Here is a 22202-nt window from a genome sequence, read left to right on the forward strand (position 1 = left end):
GCACACACGCGCGTGCACACAGGCACGGGCACACACGCACAGGCACACAGGCACAGGCACACACGCACAGACACACGCGCGCGTGCACACAGGCACAGGCACGGGCACACACGCGCGTGCACACAGGCACAGGCACGGGCACACACGCGCGTGCACACAGGCACAGGCACACAGGCACGGGCACACACGCGCGTGCACACGCCCCGGCAGCGAGAGCACAGTGGCGTCCGCACTGCGCGCTCGGGCCCCGCTGCTTCAGTCCGTCCTGTTGCTCCAGGCCCGGGACCCTGTCCTCTCTGCAGAGCCGCCGGGGCTCCTCCGGCTCGGCTCGGCCACGGGCTGCCCGCCGTGGGGAGTCACGGACCACGCGTGCGGCTGGAGGAGGGGAAGCGGCGGGCGCGGCCCCGGGGTGCTCGGCGGTCCCAGCAGGCAGCGAGCCGCGGGCGAGCCCGGGCGAGCCCGGCGCGGAGCCGCGGAGTGGGGGGCCGGTGCCGGCCGGTTCGGCCGCGTCTCGCTGTGTCACAGTCCGCTCCCGGGTCCGTCCACCGCAGCCCGCCCAGGGCGCTCTTTGGGTGCCGTAGCTCCTCCCAGGGCCCAGAAGGAGCCCAGGAGCTTCCCTCCATCTCCGCCTCGCGCGGGGCCGGGGTGAGCGGGTGGGACCTGCCGCGCAGCGTGGACGCCCTGGAAGTCCTGGCGCATCCCGGAGCCGGTGGTCCGCCCGGCAGCCCCCGCTGTGAGTCCCGCCCCGTAAGGCCCCGTGCGGGGTCGCTGGACGTTCTGTGTCCCCGCGGGGCTCCCGGACGCCTCCCCGCCTGCTGTCTGCCAGCCGAGGCCGGGGGTCATCGCCCGGAGAGTTCTGCTTGCGGCCGGGTCGGCGGTGCGTCGCACCTGCGGTTGGAGGTGTCCCCGCGTGGGTCCCCGCCGGCCCGGACCTGCGCCCCGTCCTCCCGCCTGCGCGTCTCATCAGCAGCTCCTGACCCCACTGTGCCCCCCGCGCCTCGCTGGGGGCTGCTGGAAGCCCGACAGGAAGCCCCTGATAGTCCCCCGCTGCCTCCCCGTCCGCCACCCTCCGCATGAGGCTCCCCTTCCCCGAGGGGCCCAGCGGCGTGTCCCCCCGACGGAGAGCTCGGGGCGTCCTGGGTCAGCTCCGAGAGCCTGGCTCGCTTCTGCTGCAGCAGAAGAACGCTGCAAGCGCGGCCTGACTTGGAGAAGCGGGGTCGTTTGGGGCGACTTCCCAGTCCTGGCGGCAGTCCCCTGGGCCGCGGGCACCTGCTGTCACTGCTCAGGGTCCCTCACGGAGGGGTTAGGTCCCGCCGGGAAGAGGGGAGCGAAACATGGCACGGAGGCTTTTCCAGTAATTATCAGTGATGCAACCCGGATGAGGAAAATTAACGCTGCAGCAAAGGTGCAGAGACGTTTGGGGAATAAAACGAGAATCACCCATACTTCCGTGGTTTGCAGTGGTCATCACACATTTTTTCCCGACACTCAAAAGCGACTTTTTTCCTCGCGTGGCTACTGAAACTTGCTTGCACACACAGGACTTTTGTAAGATTTAAGTCCAGTTAGTTAACATGGAATGTATTACTGGTTTCAGAGGGCAGGTCTGTGGGTCCTGAGCCATCCCAGTGTCCATCGCCCAGTGAGCCCGCCCCGCCACACCCCTCCCCTTCACAACCCGGGATACACATACTTGTGGTCTTTTTCTCTATCGTCTTTTATATACGTGATATGTCATAGGTACAGTTTCTCTCCTGGGTGACCTTTAGCTTCATGCTGTACTTGCCCTCATCTGGTGGGACCTTTTCCAGCTAACCCCAGCGACTGCGTCTTCAAGCACAGGAAGGAATCATGACGTGTCCTGTGCTAGTACAGCCCGTTATACAGATTGCTGTTACCTGAATACTACAACGATAGCTGCAAAATAGTGAACACTTTATTCTATGTATTTATTAGTATTTCAAAACAACTATTCATTTATTTCAGTGCTGGGGGAGGGGCGGACGGAGAGGGAGAATCTCCAGCATCTCCACACCCAGCACAGAGCCTGACACAAGCCCCGAGATCATGACCTGAGCTGAAATTGAGGGTCAGAGGCTTAACTGATGGGGCCACCCAGGTGCCCCTAAAATAGTGAAAATTTTAAATTGAAATGAGACCAGCTGAGTATGATGGGATTTTATTAATACCCCAAATTATCCTTAATCCCTTATAGTTCATTCTACTTTACTAAAACTGCAACCTATGGATTAATTCCCCTAAGTTTTTTTAGTTTATTTGTTGTCATGTAAAATTTTTACTGGTAAGTGTTTCCAGCTTTGGGTAATTTTTCATCTGCTTTTCCAAACTGGTTTCCTTTTTCATAAAATTCAGAGAAGAGTTATTGATGGCCGGGGATGGGCTTCACTGCCCGGACATCCCTGGAGATTAATTTGGCCAGCTAGAGCAGAACATGCCTTCGGCACACCTTTGGGGAGCTCTAGCTTCCTTTTGTAAATCCTGTGTCCCTTTGCAGTCCGTGGTTGGGAGTGGGACCTGGCAGAGGGTCAACGCGCAGACGGCCGTCAGGTCCCCTCGGTACGCCGTGTTTGACCTCGCTGATGGGAAGCAGTATGTGTTCCGGGTTTTGTCAGCCAATAAGCATGGCCTGAGCGACCCGTCGGAGATCACCGTGCCCATCCAGGCTCAGGATATGATTGGTGAGTACGGCCTTGCTGGTAAGCGGCCAAGGCTTGGGACAGGCCCTGAGTAAGGGACACCAGATGCCCTTCTGTTGTGTTGAAAACGATAGCTAATGTTGCATATGAGCCAAAATGCCTTGAGGTCTCAGTTGACAAGGGATGGATGTCTCTCTGCTGTGTTGATGGCTACTCAGCATTTCTCCAAAGTTCCATCTTATTTTTATGGAACTAACAAATGGGTTAGAAATATTTTTAGGCATTGGCCACTTTTTGGAGAACCTTGAACACACTGGAGTTGTTTGTCCGTGTGGCTTGAATTTCCCACCCTGGAGATGCTGGAGGGAATTACAGAAATTCGGAATTGCCCTGTGGAGAATATCCAGGGTCAGATCACGAGTGGGTTTTAAATCCCCTTACAGATTCCGGCCAGTCTGATGGAAGTATGTCTTATTTTCTTAAAGTTGTCACTATCCTGTTAGCTAAAACATATGTGTCACAAGAAGGTGCTATTTAATGATTCTGGGGGCGGGTACAGGACACCGAGTGATTGGCCTTTCTTTCCATGTGAGTCAGGTGGGACTTGGGAAGACACAGAGGACAGTCCAGCAACTCCTGGGTGCCCTGGGTGGCAGGCCCCTGCCCACTTCTGCTGCTCGTCCCTCCTCGTCCGATGTTGGGGAGCCCTTCCCTGTGGACAAAGGGCTTGAGGCTGTTGGGTACAGCTTCTGGAACTGAGACACTGTTCCTCACTCTACCTCCTCTGTACAGCGGTCCCTTCTGCACCGGGCCGGGTGCTGGCATCGCGGAACACAAAGACGTCGGTTGTGGTGCAGTGGGACAGGCCAAAGCACGAGGAGGACCTGCTGGGCTATTACGTGGACTGCTGTGTGGTGGGGTCCAATGTGTGGGAGCCGTGCAATCACAAGCCCATTGGCTACAACAGGTGCGGGGGCCCCAGACCCACTGTATGGGAAGGGCCGCACTCCAGCTGGGAGCCACGCGGCCCTCAGAGTAGCGCGAACGCCGGCAGACGCGACCGTGAAGCTCCTCCACGGGTGTCTGTTTTCTTTCCCGCTCGTGAGGGGCCAGGACTTGAAAGCCAATGAGTGGGTAGAGAGCACGGGGCTGGAATGGTTAGCGTGTTGATGAGAGAACTCTAGAACCTTGGTCCTTCTGGAGTTATTAGCAGTTAAGGCTTACCTTCCAACAGGAAAGTTAAAACAGCAGCCAGGACTCCTGAGGTGTTTTATTTTTCCATATTGAGTTTTCAAACTTTTTAAAATGGCTTTGCATGAATGAGAGTCTAACAGTATGGTTAGATATTTCAAATCCACAGGCAGCAGACTCAGAAAGAGATCTCAGGACAAAAACCTAAAAGCAGCATTCTCCAGATGGAGTTTTGTAAATGGTCACTAAAGGTCTGCAGGCTCTAAGAGGGGAGCAGACTTTCTCATGTGGATGGGGTGCTGGCCTCTGCTGAGCTCCTCCTGTACGGGTTCCACTTGATGCTTGTAGTGATGCTGGGAGGTGGGTTCTGTGGTCCCATTCTGCAGCTGGGGCGACTGTCTCACAGAGACAGTGACCCACAGAGAGTATCCGTGGGTGTTGCTTCCTGCACCCTCAGAGCTGTGCTGCTCCTGTCCCTGGTGTAACCAGGCATCATGGCCTTCCTTGCTGCCCCTGGGTGTTGATTTGCATCCATGAACTAGAATTGAAATGGGAAGTGGATATATAGCATACATATATAAAGAACGCAAACTACTCAAGTTCCTTTTAGTCCCAGTGAAAAAAAATTTTGGAGTATTCCCATAATTTTTACTCTGCTGAAGGAGAAGGGGAAAGGCTGAGGTGCGTGGTCATGCCCCTGACGGGTGTTTCGTTCAGGTTTGTGGTGCACGGCCTGACGACCGGCGAGCAGTACATATTCCGGGTGAAGGCCGTCAACGCTGTCGGCACAAGCGAGAACTCGCAGGAGTCCGATGTCATCAAGGTCCAGGCTCCCCTCAGTGAGTAACCGAGGGCCTTCGTAAGCTCTACGGGAATAAATGCTCACGGTGGCAATAACATGCTGTCCCGGGAGGGTCCTCATCCGCCGGCCGCATGTCCTGGAAACACGGGGCTGAGGGAGGAGAGGTGAAACGCCAGCAGGGCACACACTGGGGACACATGGCTTCATGGCAGGTCCCATGTCCCTGCATGTGTGTGCCCACCTTGACATGCGTGCTGTTGGGATGAACATCTCTTTCGAAGTCGCTGCTAACCTAGAAAAACATCAGTGGCCTTTCCAGCTGGTCTTAGTTCAAGGAGCTTTTATCATCCCAGAGAATTCCAAATGTTGATGTGAACTTTGTGGCTTTGTTCATAAATGGTTATCGTTAGAATCGATTTTGGTCAAATAAAACAATTTGGGACCTAATTTCAGAGGTGGGCCCTGGGGCCACGAGTGTTGTGATTGTCACCCTGGTGATTTCATACAAAATGGGCTACATACAAACACGTGCCCTGGGACATTTGGGGCATGAATGTCACATGCTACTTCTTTTGAGTCATACTGATAGCCTTTCATTCCTGAGAGAAAGGTTTTGCTCTTTATTTACTTTTGTCTCTGATTAAATTATTATCGCATTTTCAGAAGTTCAACTTTCTCTCCTAACAACACATAAAGTCATGTTAGGGAACAACCAAGCAGTGCCCAACCTGATACTACTTAGGTGGTCAGTATAGCACAAAATCATTCTTTTGTTTGAGGGACATTATTCTGATCTGTCCGTTTTACACAGGCGGGACTTCCAAATGTTATCATTCCTACTTATGACAAAGCAGTTGTCTGCAGTTTTATTCTATGGTGGGAACAGGTATTTCCCCGGTCACCTGTCTCTTGGGTAACAAAGAATGACCAGACGCAGGTCACCTGGAGCTGGGGCCAGGGCTCGGGGAACAGAGGCACACCCTCCCTCAGGCCCTTGGAGAAGATGATCCGTTTCCAAACAAACTCATGTGAATTCATACTCACCGGAACCGATCTGATGTGGGAAATTAAGACCGGCAGGGCAGTAACGTGCAGCGTCTCTGGTCATGGGGCACGGCTGTAATTCTTCATGGATGTCACAGGAAAGCTCCTCCTGGAGGTTTTCCCTAGAGGAGGGGGGAAATCTCTTGTTTCAACCACCCAGGCCAGATTTGAATAATGGATCGCCCCTGTGCTATTGACATATTGGAAGATGTGTGTGTGTGTGTGTGTGTGTGTGTGTGTGTGTGTGTGTGATTTCCTGGGGGAGGTATTTAGGAATCGCAGTGAATAGAGAGGACCGAGTTACCGTCTTTAAAGGAACAGATGAGAACATGCAGGGATGGTTGAGGTTTGGGGGCCCCTCCGCAGAGCAGGAGCGGCCCCAGGGAGGGCAGGGTGGGGGTGGGGTGACCTTCCTGCTGTGTGTCTTTGCAGCTGTCCCTTCGCACCCTTATGGGGTCACGCTTCTGAACTGTGATGGCCACTCCATGACCCTTGGCTGGAAGGTGCCCAAATTCAGCGGGGGTGCACCCATCCTCGGCTACTACATAGACAAGCGCGAGGCTCACCATAAGAACTGGCACGAGGTCAACTCTTCGCCCGTCACAGAGAGGATCTTAACGGTTGGTTCTTATGGGCCCACTGGTTTTTGCTGGGTGGTTTCCCATTCTGGGCAGAGTCCTTCAATCGTGACTCAGAGTTCAAGGGCGTTAAATAATGTGACACAGACACACAAGCAGGTTCAGAAAACTTCACAGCCTCGTGGGAGAAGGTCTAGAATTGGACCGAGGAAGCATTTTCTTCTGAGACGCAGGAGAGGTGGAGAGGCAAGGAAGCGGGTGGTGTGGGGGGTCGTGTCCCTGCTGGGAGCAGCCCCAGGCCCCAGCCCGTCACCGCGTGGTTGTACAGGGCTGGTGCGTCCGTGCTCAGCTGGTGTTCCGTCCGAACACGCTTGCCCAGGCTTGTTCCTCACGGCTCTGCTCAGAGAGGCTTGTGTGCACAGCCTCTGAGCGAGTCACTTGCCCAAGCACACGTTCTGCCCAGGCAGAGAGAGAAGGAACATCGACTTAGAGTAGGAATATCAGGGATCAAATCCAGGGGCAAACCCTCCCCAGCCACGGGCTTTCTCTCCACCTCCCTGAGCCTTCCGCTGCTCCGTTGTGTGGTTTAGGTCACAGGCACGTGTGTGTGAGTGCGTGTGCGTGCGTGTGTGCGCACGTTGGTGCATGTGCACGCACACACGTGTGGGAGTCTGTACGCATGCATGCGTGTGCCTGTTTGTGCACGTGTGAGAGATTCTGTGTGTGTGCACGCGCACACACATACACGTGTGAGTCTGTGTACATGCGTGTGCACACGTGTGTGGGAGCCTGTATGCACGTGTGTGTGACTGTGTGAGCATGTGTTGGTGCGTGTGCGTGTGCAACATGACCGATATGGGTGCACGGTCAGCCCCACCGCCGTGCTGAGCTGTGCTGGATGAGGGCCCTGACTCCCGAGAGAAGCGCCTTCTTGTTCCAGAACGCCGGGGGCTGCCGGGATGTGAGCTCCGTCCTGCAAGGAATGGAATGCTTGACTTCAAACACTTGCTCTCGAGGCTCTGTTTTTCCAGGAGGCGATGTCACCTGGATGCAGTGGGGCAGGGCTGAGGGCTCTGGTCAAGGCTTTCCCTGTACTTTTGGGGGCACAGACCCTCATGTGGCCGCAGGCGCGACCTGAGGGCCGCCGGTCTGTGCTGGGGGTCGGTGACGGGTTGTAGGGCATCACGCAGCTAGGCTAGTCTGGCTTCGGGCTCCAGCCGGGGGTTCTGCAGAAGGGATACGGGCTTAAGGGCAGGCCCCCACGCCTGCTACTCCACACACGCTCTGTGGCTTTCCTCTCCGTGAGCCTCAGAGGGGCTGCTGAGGGCGTCATTGTGCCATCCTCGTAGGCGCGGTGACGGGAGGAATGAAACAAGGTGGTCAGGTTCCCTAAGCGACCTCAGCATGGCGGCTGCATTCACAGCCCTCTGGGACGGCACCGTCCAGTTTACTGGCCCAGCCCCCACCCTCACAGTTCATTCTAGCAGTTGGTCCTCCTCCAACAGGCAGACAGTGACGTGGTTTTTTCACTTCCTGTGTTAATTTAAATGCATCTCCCCAGGTGGAGGGCTTGACAGAAGGCTCACTCTATGAGTTCAAAATCGCCGCCGTCAACCTGGCCGGGATCGGGCAGCCGTCGGACCCCAGTGAGCTCTTCAAGTGTGAAGCCTGGACCATGCCCGAGCCTGGTGAGAAGCCCCACCCCAGACCATGGAGCTGCCCTCCGTGTCATGATGTCACGAGCCCCAGAACTAGTGGGCGTTCTGTCTGCGCATGGTAGGGCGTCCCGCCCTCTGCCGGGCACGGGGCGCAGCTGCGGACAAGGTGGCCCCGTCCCCTGGCAGAGGCTGAGCGGTGACGAGCATGGGGTGGTCAGTCGGGTTGCGGGAGGGGACAGGGAAGGCGGCCCCGGGCAGGAGGAGCCGGTGCTGGCCGTGACACGACACAGTGTGACCCTGCGGTTCCAGTGTGAGAGGCCCCATCCTCCCGACCCGGGGGGACCTGGGACCTCTAGTTCAAAAACGTAGGATAGTTGCTAATCTGCTTGCATTAGGACTTCACGTTTTAAGTCTGTTTTCATCAATTCTCAGAACCTGGGTCTTCACTGGTTACCTCCTGTCTGCCAGCAACCTAAACGGGATGGATAAAATGCTCCTGTTTCGAGCAAAACTGAAGTCGAAGCTATTCTGTGGGCAGAGAGTAGTGTCTTCTCCCTCCCTTCCTTCGGAGTGTCCTTGTGTAACAGAACAAATTTGGGCCCCTTAGAACTGCCAGTGGACGGAGCGCTCTCCCGACTTCCGGAGACTTTCTGGGGCTCCCCCAAAGGGCTTAGCAACCCCTGATGTGGGTGATGCAGTTCAGGCGCAGCCCCTGCGCATTTTCCCTTTGCCGCCGAGGCCGCTGGACCCGGGAGTCCGCGCTGCCCCCGTGGAAGGCTCCAGGGTCTGAGCCGGTGATGTGCCTGGGCTCGAGGAGCAGGCGTGTGTCAGGCGGGGGTGCGGGTGCCACGCGTGTCCCTGGTCTGTGCACCTGCTCTCTATGTGAGCCGCACCTGCTGGTCCTGAGCGCGGACAGGGACTCACGGTGACTCCAAGGTGCCGCGGTCCCCAGACGCCGGCCCGACTGTCCTCTCTCCGTGCTCCACACGTTCTCCGGGACGTGCGTAAGGAAGGCCGATGTGATACGTAGAGTCCTGGGCTCTGGGAGCCGATGAAGTCATGTGTCCCGCGGCGGCCGACACCCGGGGTTGGTGCATGCACACATGGCCGACTACGTCTGCCTTTTCAGGTCCTGCCTATGATCTGACGTTCTGTGAGGTCCGAGACACGTCCCTGGTCCTGCTGTGGAAGCCCCCTGTGTACTCCGGCAGCGGCCCCATCACGGGCTACTTCGTCGACTATAAGGAAGAGGACGCTGGGGAGTGGAGCACCGTGAACCAGGCGGCCACCGCCAACCGTTATCTGAAGGTGACGCTGTTCCCTCCCGTGTCCCCCACCCTCCCGGGACGGGGTCTCTAGTCCCTTCTGGACGGGCTCGACGCCGCCAGGCCAGCTGCTCAAGCAGCTCAAACCGTCCTTTGTGGCGCTGTGGACGGTCCCCGCGGGGGCGATGGCCGCTGTGTGTCTGTGGTCAGGCCTGTGTTGTACCCGTGTCCTTCGTGACGGCTTGTAGAAGTCACGCGCGTAGACACACATGCACGCGCAGCTGTAGGACGTCGGAGAGGAGGGCGTGTGCACGTTCCTCTCTCCTGTCCTCCTAGTGGTTCTGTTCTTAGCGTCGACAGCCGACCCCTCACTGGGGCAGTTGTGACTCCCGTCCTCGGGTGGGCCAGCCACCCGTCCTGGCTCTTTGTCCCCGCCGCCCTCCTGCAGAGGCTTTGCCCGCTTGCTTGTGAGCTCTGTGGTGTGGTGTAGACGGCGGCAGCTGACCGGAAGCCCACACCTGAGTCGTGTGCACGGCTACATCCTCTGGGCAGCCGTCCAACCCCGCGAGACCAGATCAGCTTCTGATCCACACGGAGTGAACTGATCAGCTTCCAGAGATCTGGCCCAATCAATGACCGAGGGAATAGCTGATGTGTATGTTACGTATCAGCACAGATCGCAGTTCACAGAAGCTACACACGTGCAAGGAGAGAACAACTTAATTCTGCTGTGTCCGAGCAATGGGAACTCTGGCCCGGTTACAAATCACATTTGAAGTAATGCTTCCTCCCATAGCGTTATGCTGACTAGGAACGCTCGGTGGCCGGCGGGGTATAGGATTTTAATTCTGCTTTGAGACAGGCGGAGGAGACAGGAAGCCTCTCTCGACATGGAAGAGAGTCTGTTTCTTCTTGCCAAGTCGGACTATGAATGAGTGTGTCTGTCTCGCCTTCCGCTTTCCCAGCTCACTGTGCCGAGCTCTTCCCTCTTTCCGAAAAGGGGCATGTGCTTGGTAAAAGGTGAAGACTGGAAGTCGTTTTCCCTTATCGATTAGTGTGTGACACGCTCTCCGTCTTTTTCAGGCCTGTGACCTGCACCAGGGCAAGACCTATGTCTTCAGGGTCCGGGCTGTGAACGCCAGCGGGGTGGGGAGGCCGTCGGACGTGTCTGAGCCGGTGCTCGTGGAGGCCCGACCGGGTGAGACGCGACCGTGTGGCTGCTGAGGACGGCGGGGGGCTGAGGGCCGCCAGGCGTGGGCGGTGGGTACGCGTGTCTGTGTGCGCGACGCAGGGAGCTGGCTCCTGCCGTCTTGTCCACGGTGTCGAGCGGCAGACAGGACAGGCTGCCCTCCGGCCCTGCACGGCCCCGGCACCCCGAGCCACGCTGCAGCCCCCGAGGCCATTCGCACAGTCGGTGGGGTCCGCATTTGGAGCAGTAAGGCTGCATGCGGAGATGATGATGGTGTCTCTCGTGACTGCTGGGTTTTGACGGGGAACCTGGGGGCAGGTGGCGAAGGCCCACGGAAGGGACGTCAGCGGAAAGTGCTTCCAAGGGTGAGGTCAGCTCACGGGGTACGTGGGGACGGAGTGGTGGGTCCGCGAACCCTGAGACCCCGTTGTCTCCTGCATTGCTCCTCTCTGGGGACTGACCTCACGTCCTCTGCCGCTGGCGCTCTGCGCTTCTGCCTCCGTCGTAACCGACAGCATCTGTGCCTGCCCAGGCCGACGGTCCTCCCCAGCCTCTGCTTCCTCAGGGACAGATTCTGACGGGTCCGTGTGGGGCCGGCCTCCACCTGGTCAGAAGGGACAAGCAGGTCCCCTACCGTCCCCCCAGGGGAGGAGGCCAGAGGGAGGAGGCCACGTGCCGTGATATCGGGGGTGCCCGGGGCCCTCCCAGTGGCCAGGGGTCAGATATCGGGGAGAAGGAGGGTCTTTATGGCCGACATGTCCTCTACGGTGGGACTGGATGCAGAGACGGGAACAGACGGAGACGTGACGACTTAAAACCCTGTCCACTCTGGCCGCCACCTGCTCCGGGAGCATCTGCCCTCCCGCGGGTCCCACTCAGGTCCAGGGGACCGTGCAGGGGAAGCCGATGGCTCGGTGGGGACCAGGCCGTCACCTCCAGACGGAGGCCGTGTGCCTGTGACACGGTGCTCCCTGCCCTCTCCGCAGGCACGAAGGAGATTAGTGCCGGCGTGGACGAGGAGGGCAACATCTACCTGAGCTTCGACTGCCCGGAGATGACGGACGCGTCCCAGTTCACGTGGTGCAAAGCCTACGAGGAGCTGGCGGATGACCAGAAGTTCCGGGTCGAGACAGTGGGAGACCAGTAAGTCCCCTCGCGGCCGGCCCGGGGGCCACCGGGGCCGCCGACTGACACGTAACCTGCCCTGCGGTTCTTCCTTCTAGCTCGAAGCTGTACTTTAAAAACCCGGACAAAGGGGACCTGGGCACCTACTCGGTGTCCGTGAGTGACACGGACGGAGTGTCCTCCAGTTTCTCCTTGGACGAGGAAGGTAACCTCGGGGACTCGGCGATGGAGCACGCGGGCTCGGGGGCTCGGCAGGGGACACGGACGCTAGCGTGGAGAAGACGTGCTTGGGAGACGGGCGCCTGTTCGTGGGGGGCCGGGGCGCAGGGCGATCGCAGAGACGAACGCGCCCTCAGAGGTGTAAGGAGCGCTCTGGCGTTTGTGCCCTGTCCGGCACCCAAGTCACCGGGCCGGGGACGGGGCTTCTAGACCGCCCCGTAGAGCCCAAGGTGGGTTTGCGCTGCATTTCAGTAGCTTGGCAAGCGGAGGGGAGCGGATGGGCAAGTACGGCCGCGAGGTTCGCGTGAGACCACGGATGGGGGCTGCTTCCCTTCCAGCACGGAAGAGTCAGGACGGTGAGAGAAAAAAACACATGTTTTCTGTGCGTGAACTAAGATTCAGCCGGCAGAGTCAAAATCTCTTGCTCCCTTGCAAGCAGGAGACGGCAGAAAGAAGAGCCAGGACACAGCCGGGGCCCAGGGACAGGCAGGTCTGTCCAGGGCGGACTCACGCACCTGCATCCCTGGCCAGTGAGCGGGGCTCACGCGGCAGACGCTGGTGCTGCTGGGGACTGTTAGTGATTTGTGTCCCGTGCTTGTGACGGACCGGCCCACAGTCAGGGTCAGCCTCACGGTGAGGCAGAGGGAGCCCCGTCGTGTGGGATAGCTCGGTCAGATGTCAGGCGTTCTCCAGGTCTCTAGAGCTGTCTAGGGGCTGAGAGTCCCCTGTTAAAATACAGGGTCTTCTGGGAGGCCCGGCGCCTGGTGGGACGACCCAAAGTTCCCCGCTGGTGTGTTGGGCGGGGGCAGGTGAGAGTGTGATCCCGCGGACACCTGTCTCGGAGGGTCACTAGGCGTGGGCAGGGACGAACGCCAGGAGGCCCTGTCCTGATGCTCAGGCCGCTGCAGGGCAGGAGCCGACGCTGGGCAGACGGGGAAGCTCGTGCGGATTCCATGAGACCCAGCAGGAGGGCGACCGGGGGTCGGTGTGGACGCGGCTGCCCAGGGTCCTCAGGATGCATGTGTCCAGAGACAGGCCCGAGCAGGTCCAGAATCTGCTCCGAACGCCTTGTAAGCTGCCATTTCTGACCCTAACTCAGTGGTCTTCTGGTTTTAACTCAAAACATCCTTAAATAATCCTGAAAAGAGTTCTGTTTCTCTGCACCAGTTTTAAGTTTGTAGGTGACGTTTTCACTCTAATTTTAAATAGTTGCAAAGGACGAAAACCTCCAGCATGTTTTAAAACGTAGGTGGACTTTAAAAAATCTTTTAGAGAAAACCTTGGAGCTGCCGATTTCGCTCGTTTGACTTATGGACGTTCCCACCGTTAGACCTAACGGGGAAGCCCAGCCAAGCCCCCAGTCAGGGAAAGTCTGACCTCATTTCTCGGTCCAAGTGAGCGTGTTCACACACGCCTTCGTGACCGCCGTCTCTTTTCTAAGTTCCAGTTAAGAAGGAAGGAAGCGGGGAGGAACCTTCCGTTTTTCTTGGCTTGGTCGTGGGCCTCTTTCCGGAGCGATGCATTTATTTTTATCGTTTTATTTTTATTTTTGACTCGTGGCAGTAACGCAGCACAGTGAAATCCTGGGTGGGCAAAGCATTTTGAGGGACGTCTTGCAAAGGGAAGGGCAATCACAGACCCCCGCACACTCTCAGTCCCTGATCGGTATTAGGAAGGAGTTTGTGTGGAATTTGAGGGTCTGGAAATGGGTGTCTTGAAAGTCCCCCCTGCAAAGCCTGCCCCCGCCCCCAGCCCCACTGTCCCCAAACTCTGCCTCACGTGCCCCCACCCCTCCCCTCACGGCAGGGGTGTTTCACGGCGAGGGTCTCAGGAGAGAGCGTTCGAAGGTGGTTTAAACCCTGTTTGCCGTCTCACTCCCCCTTAGCCTTTCTTACGCAGTGAAACCTTGGTGGTACCGGATCTCCGCTCGGGGTTAGATTGTGATTGTTTACGAACTTCTGCATGTCTGGGTCGAAAACCAATGCACGTATCTTTCTCAATTTTAGAGCTCGAACGTTTGATCGCACTGAGCAACGAAATCAAGAACCCCAGTAAGTAAGCGCGGGACCCCGCCTGCTTGCAGGCCGACGGCGAGCCGGGAGGGCCCTGTTCGTTGCGGCGCAGAGCTCACGGGGAGCGCGTCGGCGAACCGACCGTTGCCTTTCACGCGAGCAGCTTCCACGCGTGTCACCTGCTGGCTGGAAGCAAACACGAGTGGATAGCACAGCTTGCAGAAATTTTATTGCATAGAGAGAGTTTTGGGGTTTCGCGTCACTGATCCTAATCCCAGCAAGTTGTCAGGTGGGGTCTCCAGTTACGGAGTTACACGCAGGCGAGCGTGTGCCGCAGTCCGTGGAGAGAGCCGGGAGGGTGAGCACGCGGCCCACGGGGCTTTACCTGCACCGGCAGGCCGACCTGCGGCTTGTTTTTGTTTTCCGGTTTTCATGATCCAGTTCAACCCTCCAGGGTTTCACATCCTCAGAAACCTCAGTAACCGGCTCGATGGTTTCCTCCAACATGCAGCCCTTCTCCGACAGCGACTCGTGCATTATTGACTTCCGATTTCTCTTCTTCCCGTAGCAATTCCTCTGAAATCAGAATTAGCTTATGAGATTTTTGATAAGGGCCAGGTTCGCTTCTGGCTGCAGGCCGAGCACTTGTCACCAGACGCCAGCTACCGGTTTATTATTAACGACCGTGAAGTCTCTGACAGCGAGGTGAGCTCATGCACATGGGACTCCCGGGTTCGGGAGGCGGGGGAGGGCCTCGGGAGGTCAGTGACTCCGGGTCGGGTCCTGGGTGTGTTCTCATCCCCCTTTGAGCTGCAGAAATTGGGGCACAGCCGGTTGGCGAGATGAACATGTGACGGCTGAGTCCTGCCACGCTTAGAGACTGGTCTGGGTTAGACGAGAGATCAGAGTCCCTGAAATCCGGGCCCGCCAGAACCAAACAATGGTCACTTTGTTTTAGAGACGCTGAGCCTGGTGCTATGAAAAGGTTCAGGTGACGTGGCTGCACGGGATATCCTTAACGGACGGGCCTGCTCACTCTTGACCCTGGTTTCGAAGTTGTGCATTCTTACCCTATTGTGGGCGGGTCCCGCTCACGGAGCACGTCCACGGAAGGCGTCCACGGGGAGATCTGCTCCTACGCTTCCCTAACCTTTTAGGCTGCTCTCTTTTGTGGCTCATCTGGGCAGAGCGCGGCAGGACCGCCCACCATGTCTAGAATGCTACGACACAAGCACTCTTGCCCTGGGTCTGCTTTTCATTGTGTGTGAGGAGTCCTACCATTATTGTAAATATTCCCTTTCTGGCCGTGGAATACCAAGTACGCCTCTGGGTACTTCTCGTCCACGAATTCCGGCACAGCTGCTGGCATTTGCAGCTGAGGGAAGACCTGCTCCGTGGGCCCTTCCTTTCCTGTTGGCTGGAGAGCGAGGGGCCTTGACCCCCTCTGCTCGTGGCCCTCGGGGTTCAGTGTATGGGGTCGTCAGCCTGCTCAGCGCCCTGCCTCGTCCCTGTCGCTGCCCACATGTCCGCGGGACGCTTGACACGCAGGCATCGCTCGGGCCACACAGGGGCCCACTCACTGTGTTGCTGAACTGGACCCCTCATCTCTGGTCCAGGCTTTGTCCCCGCGGCTGTTTGGTGAGATTTACTTGGTTGGAGGAGCAGGTGTCGGGCAGACGGGAAGGACAGAGATTGTGTGAGTTGTCTTACCCCTGAGAGACGGCGACAGCCGTGAAAGGGTACAGGCAGCCGTGGCTGTCGAGGACACGCAGGCGTTTCCCTCCGGCTGCGGGGAAGCAGCGGCACGCATTCTGTCCCGGGGAGAGCGCGCCGTACGGTCGAGGACTTGGAGAAACCCTCTTCGAGCAGAGGCCATGCTGTGAGATGAAGAAGAATTTAGTGTAATTGTGCTTATTTGTAGAAGGTCTTCTGATGGACAGTTCCTCCCTGCTGCAAGAGCTGGCTTTAAACACGGACGTCTTTGCTGCGTGGCTGGTCTGTTGGGATGGGGCTGCACTATTTCACCGGCTTAATTAGCAATCCACAGGTGACTTTTCCGGGGGGGAGACTGATGTTATTTTGTGTGAGTCACATCAAGGCCTGTATTTACGGTGCCCATAAAATCATTGAACTCTATCCTGCTGCATAACAGCAATCGCAAGAAGCCTAATTAATTTCTCAAACCTGCCCAGACCCGGCAGTGCCGTAGCCGAGAAAACCGGAGGAGCTACTGTATCATGAAGACTCAGAGTCCCACGTTCTTACTTCCGGACCCAGTGGGGGCGGCTCCTGGGGTCCTGTCCGCAGGGGCTGGAGGTGCTCGTGGATTGGACCGTAAGACAGCGCTTTGTCTCAGTGGTTTGACATTTGCTCTCCGTGGTCAGAAGCAAACGCTCAGAAGGACGGGGCGAGCCGCGAGCCAGCAAGCACCTGTCCGTGCGGTGTCTCCCTTCTGTCCCCACCTGCCTGCCGCCCGCCGCCGCCCGTCTGCGCGGAGGACACACGCTGCCGCGTCCTGCGACCGGGACCATTTCTCGGTGACCACCCGCTCAGGAAGCGAGCTGAGGCTGGTGTGCGCGCATTTGTGTCTCTCCATCGCGTCCCACAGACCAAGCTCCGGGCTCCGTTTCCCATGCAGACACAGTGTATGACCGTAGAGTGTGCGTCACGTATGTGAAATCGCAGTGGAAAGTCTAACTGTGAAGGTGGTGTCTGCTGGAAGACAAGGCCAGGGGGTGGGTTCTCGCCTCTTAAAACCTCAACGTCATATTGGCTCAGGCAGGACCAGAAGTGTCACGGTTGATCGTTGGGAACACGGTCACCCTCTTCCTCTCCCCTGTGTGCATTTTACAGATCATTTCTGATTGTCCCCCAGAGCCAGCCAGGAGGTGGGGACCCTCGGGGGCGTGTGGGCCTGTGTCCCGGAGCTGCAGAACGGGCACCAGGCGACCGGGCGACAGGGGCCTTCCGATAGTCCTGCAAGGCCATCCGGGCTCAGGGACAGTGCTGGGAGGGCTGAGGTGGCGAGCAGGGTTCCGGAGTAGGGGTGCCTGAGGTGAGTCTGGAGATGCAGACAGGATGCCAGGCCGGCCCGGCCGTGGCCTGTGCTGAGCACGAGCAGTGGGATAAACGGGGCCGGCCGCGGAGGAGAGAGAACGGAGCCGGCCGCGGAGGAGAGAGGTGTGCCGCGGGAGGAGGCGTCTGGAGCCTCCCAGGTTGGGCAGAAGAGATTGCAAGCGGCGCCCGGTGCTCGGGGATGTGAACTCACACACGGACGGGGCCACGTGGCTCTTCTGCTTGTATCTGAACGCTTGTGCCAGCAGCACTTGGAAAGCTGAACTTGAATGTGGGCTCAGAGACAGAAGGTCACCGTGGAAATAGCACAGCATCTGGCAGAGAGCAGCACTGTTCCCTCCCTCTGTTGACAGATTTTCTGTAAAATCACCTGCAGGGAGACATTCTGCGTTCTTAGGAGCGGGAGCATTCTAGGCAGAGTGTGGCTCCTGAGGGCAATGGAGCTTCCCTGGGTGGCCCTGCTTTCCTCGCCACTGACCAAAGATCACTGGTGTTTGTTCTGCGCATCCCGGTCCCCAGGCCTCCCCTTGCCGGGCTGAGACCAGGATTCAGTTTGGGAAGACCCTGCCGGACCCCCTGTAGGGCTCACAGGGAGACGGAGAGTCTGCAGGGAGCGTCCTACGGGTTACCGGGGACATTGCGAGCCGTCACCAGAGAGAAGGACCCTGAGCCCCAGGGCCACGGCCTGCATACTCCCTGCCTTTGAGATGACTCAGTCTTTGGATGTGATTCTTCTGCCCCTGCAATCCTGGCTCCGTTTCAGATACTGTCTGGCCCAAGGCTGGAAGAAGACATTGTCCATTCGCCAACCAGAAAACAATTTGGTGTCTGTGAGCCTGTCACGACCAAGAGAGTGGAGTGTGAGAGAAAGCTGAGCTTTGGATGGGCTCGGTGGTGCGGGGACGTGTCCCCAACCAGAGGCTGTTGGTAGGGAATTAGTTACAATGCGGTTGTCGGGACCACAGCCAGTGGGGTGCCCCGGCCGGCGAGATGAACTCGTCAGTGAGAATCCCACACACATCTCTGTGGTCCTCACTGCGTTCTGGGCACACAGGCGCTGGGTGGGAAGGGTGAGGACGGTCCGGGTTCTGGAGGCTCGCCGTCCGGCAGGATGTGTGGCAGGCGGTGGGCGGACACTTGGACGGGGCGGTGGTCTGCCCTGGAAGGCGACGCGTGAGCAGCAGGGATGTGACGGGAAGAGCCCCCTGCCGACTCCTGGGGCCGTTCCCAGTGGGTGCTCCCTGTTCCAGTCCGGAGGGAACAGAGCAGGGGAGCAAAGATGCTGCGTCAAGCTGGGCCTCAGGAGTGAGGGGAGCGCGAGGCACCGGACTTGCCTGGACACACACGCTCTTCCAGAAAGTCTCTGTGCACCTGACAGCCGGCTTCCGTGGCGCTGGTCCACGCGGTGGCCTTGAAGCCACGGTTCTGAGTCCTCAGAGCACAGCCAGCATGGTGCTTGACGGTGGGGTGCTGCTGGCCAGCTCCGTCTCACGGTCCGTGAGGGGTCCCTGACAGCACACAGCCTTTTCGTCATGTCCCGAGTTGCCTCGTGCCGGTTGCCGGTCTCGGGTGTGTGCTGTCCCTGCTGGAGCCTTCCCGGAGGAGGCAGCTCCCGCACAGCCCTCGGGCTGCCTCACCGGGGGGGGGGGGGGGCACACGCGTCCCTTGGTTCACGCATGGGTCACCGAGCGTTTCCACGGTACAATCTCATTTTGCGTTTTTGTGTGTGTCACAGTCCCTTGGGCGTAGTGGTAGATGCGACGGTCAAAGTCAGAGACAAAACCGGGGGAAGGAGTCTCCTGGGCATTAATTCCCTGCCTCCACCACTGCTTCCAGAAACACAGAATGAAGTGCGACAAAGCTACTGGCATTATCGAGATGGTCATGGACCGATTCACGATTGAGAATGAAGGCACCTACACCGTGCAGATCCATGACGGAAAAGCCAAGAACCAGTCTTCTCTGGTTCTCATCGGAGACGGTACGCCCGCCCGCGTGCGTCTGTGCGCCTGTGGGAGGAAGTCCACGAGCTGCTCAGACCACACGGACTCAAACATTTCTCATTTCTTTTCCTTTCAATATCGACTTCAGCGTTCAAGGCTGTCCTAGACGAGGCTGAATTTCAAAGGAAGGAGTTCCTCAGGAAGCAAGGTAGGTCTGGGCTCGCCCCAGGAGCCGAGCAGACTGGGCGTTTCCAAGTGCGTTTACGGCAGATTCGGCGCGATGCCCATGGGCGGCAAACGCTGTTACAGACGATCACGAAGTCAGGCGTTTCCCGTCCGTGGAAACTTGGGTGTTTTTCTGTTCTTTGCACTTTACATTTATTTTCATCCGAGGTTTTGTCTTGTTTCTACCTTTGAAAGCCCCAGAACCTGCAGATTAGTGTTTGTATTTCCTGTTCCTGAGTCAAGGGCATGGTCAGGGTGGCCGAGGGGCTGACCGGCTCGCCGAGTCGTCTCTGTTGGCCGCTGAGACGGAGGTGGCCGCAGACCATTTCCTCTTGGTGCGAGGGACTGGGGCGAGCAGCACGGGACCGACGGCCACGACTGCGGGCTCGCTGCGTCTGCCCTTCCCGGGACGCGCATTTCACTCCCGCCGCGCCCCAGGCATCCCCCGGGTCGGTCGGCTCCTCTCCTCGCCGTCGCCCTCGTCCACACGCACACTCCCATCTCCTGGGGTCTGGCCATCCCACAGGGACGTGGCTTTCCAGGGTCACCTCTGCAACTGGGGCACCGTCCGGAGTCCGAGCAGGGGCTTCAGGCCTCCCAGGACCTGTCACGAGTGTGCGGACCCCGCGGCGCCGCCAGCACGCTCCGCCCGAGCCGGTGTCGGGGGGCTGGGACCCGGCGCGCCCCGGGGACGGCTGCTGTCTGCGCTGTAGCTTCCTGCGGGCCGGAGCTCGGGACTTACCGCGGGAAGGACAGGCGCGTGCGGACGCGGCCCCATCCCGTCCCGTCCCTAGCGCAGCTGCTCTGCCGAAAGCGCTCTCAGAGATGCGGAAAACACGCACGGACGCGGGTGCGCAATTTCCTTTTCTTTCCCTTCAAGGAACCATCTCTCTCCGTTTCCCCCTCAGGCCCTCACTTCGCGGAGTACCTGCACTGGGATGTTACCGACGAGTGTGAAGTCCGGCTTGTTTGTAAGGTGAGGCCTGGGCTCCAGCGAGGGGCGGTGGGCTCTCCCCACTGGGCTGTGACGGGCCTCGCGGGAAGCGTCCGCCGGTCATGGGATGCGAACCCGCGCAGTGTGCAGGGCGCCGCGTGACTTCGGGTCTCACCACGTTCTCCACGTAGACTCCGGTGTCCGCGCCTCCCGGAGCGACAGTGCCGCGGCGACGTGCAGGGGACAGTCAGGGGCGATTTAAACTGTTTAAGAGTTTCAGCGAGGGGCCGTTTGGGAAGTTCGCTACGATGAAAGGCATCTGGTAATTTCCATGCTGCTCACATGGTTTCTTTAAGGAAAGAAGGAATGTTTTGGAAATAAGGAACTTAGATTTTGTCCTAAGAATCGAGCACTGAAGTAAGCCTTCCTTCCTGCGGAGGCTATAAACCTGTATGTGCGGGAACAGACCTCCAGGAGCAGGAGCTGTGGGAGCAGCGCTACAGCAGGGACCAGGGACCAGTAATGCCTGGTTTTGGCCCAGAAAAAGAGTAACTGCACGAGGGGACAGATGTGTTAGCTAACCCAGCTGCGCTGGCCATGTCCCAGGACTGGGAGGTATCCCTTACACTTGAGCAATGTTAAATGTCAATTATATCCCAGTAGCTCAGGACAAAAGTAAGGTGCAGGCCAAGGAGAGAGAGATAGGCGTGGGGCAGCGTTCGCCTGAGGAGGGGCGAGCGTCCGGTCAGGACCAGAGTGTGGGGCTGGTGTGCGGGGCCGGACGGAGGCCAGCAAGCGTGTGCTTACACGGCTGTGGGGCTCGTGGGACTTCTCCGTCCCGGCGCGCTCGGAGATCATTCTGGTGCCCTCCCCCCTCTGTAGACACACGACGGTATGTCAGGTTCCCTGACCACAGCGAGGCAGAAGTTTTTAAACGCGGATGCTGGAGGGACCGAACACAGAAACGGACACTGGAGTGTTTTGCAGTTTGACACACTTAACTGGTGCAGTCGTGTCCCAGCTCCTGTGATGCTGCAAAGCATCCTACGTGGTCTTCCCTTTAGTAATATGTCAGATGGTTTTTTGAATGTACTTGTATCACGAAACACGGGGAGAAAATTTAGGCAAGGGTATGTACCTTGCCTAGAACTTCACAGAAAACTGTCTTTTATATTTGCTTATTTATTTATAAAACTATCTTTTAAAAGAAGAGTTTACCATAAAATAAATTTCAGTCAGACACAAGAAAATCCCCTAGGAAGTTCTCGTGTGGCAGACGTGGGGACTGGGGTGCTCCGTCTTGGAGACTGAGTCAGGCCTGTGCCACGTGATATCTCGGGGGTCTTGTCACTCTCTTATCTAGGTATTATGGACACTTTCGGTGCCTGTGTTTAAGGAGCAGGAGGGAGAAATCACAGAGAACACAGAGGGAAGACAGTGGGTCCTTCCGGGGCGTGAGAACCCCCAGCTCTAGGACCAGGCGGCCGGCGGGGTCTGATTCAGAGAACAGACATCGGAGCTCGCTAGACAGGCTCGTATTTAGGACGCAGGAGCCAACAGTTGAAAATATCTGGGAAAACTAGAGTGAGGGGGAGCAGCACAGAATCGAAGTGAAGGGGGTCAGGGTTGGGGTGGCCCTGGAGTCCGGGCACCAAGATCTTGAAGTGTCGGGAAGGAGGTCGTCTGCCGGACCATGTGCGGCTGTCCTTCTGCCGTCCAGTGTCCTCTCGTGGTCCCGACTGGAGAGCGGGGCTCCTGCCTCTGGTGCGTGCACTCAGCAAACATCTGTAGACCCACAGGGCATGCTGCCGGGTCCTGGGGTGCGAGTGGGAGCGGCAGCACATCCCGGATCCCTGTTGTCCTGGGGATTGTCTCTGGATTTTTCCCGGGTGACACGGGCTCGCGGCCGACGGGCGCTCTGAGCGGCGCTGACTAGTGCGCGATCAGAACCGGTGGCGCTGTCTGAATGCTTCTAGTTTGTTTGTTTGTGTCACTGACATCACTTTTGCTGAGTCCGCGTGGGGTGTAGACGCAGAGTCACTGGTCTCAATAGTCCACTGTGGCCAGTTCAGTCCGTTTGTAGGAACCAGGCTTGGTTCTCATCCACGGGTGAACACAACAGAGTGTGCGAACCAAAATGCTTCCTCATCTTTGGAGTTCCGCGAAGCTTCGTGTCCAACGTAAGCTCGTGTCACAGACTGAATTGTGAGTTTTAGTAGAAGGAAAGTTTCCATTCTCGTGGGGCGTATTAGCTGTGATGGCTTCATCCCTCCTCTGCAGACACA

The 22202-nt window shown here is 58.1% G+C and overlaps 1 protein-coding gene across 1 annotated transcript in view; it reads left to right on the forward strand.

Moving 5' to 3' along the window:
- Positions 1–22202, forward strand: part of MYOM2 (myomesin 2) — a 126795-nt gene that overhangs the window by 83137 nt on the left and 21456 nt on the right. Inside the window, exons 15-29 of the mRNA XM_059384461.1 lie at positions 2516–2699; positions 3450–3624; positions 4566–4687; positions 6127–6314; positions 7834–7960; positions 9060–9238; positions 10279–10393; positions 11371–11527; positions 11608–11714; positions 13735–13779; positions 14309–14445; positions 18652–18796; positions 18907–18966; positions 19892–19959; positions 20109–20239. Coding sequence (XP_059240444.1) covers positions 2516–2699; positions 3450–3624; positions 4566–4687; positions 6127–6314; positions 7834–7960; positions 9060–9238; positions 10279–10393; positions 11371–11527; positions 11608–11714; positions 13735–13779; positions 14309–14445; positions 18652–18796; positions 18907–18966; positions 19892–19959; positions 20109–20239 — 1940 coding nt within the window. The remainder of the gene's footprint in view (positions 1–2515; positions 2700–3449; positions 3625–4565; positions 4688–6126; positions 6315–7833; positions 7961–9059; positions 9239–10278; positions 10394–11370; positions 11528–11607; positions 11715–13734; positions 13780–14308; positions 14446–18651; positions 18797–18906; positions 18967–19891; positions 19960–20108; positions 20240–22202) is intronic.

The sequence above is a fragment of the Mustela nigripes genome, chromosome 18, assembly GCF_022355385.1.
Source record: "Mustela nigripes isolate SB6536 chromosome 18, MUSNIG.SB6536, whole genome shotgun sequence".
NCBI lineage: Eukaryota > Metazoa > Chordata > Mammalia > Carnivora > Mustelidae > Mustela > Mustela nigripes.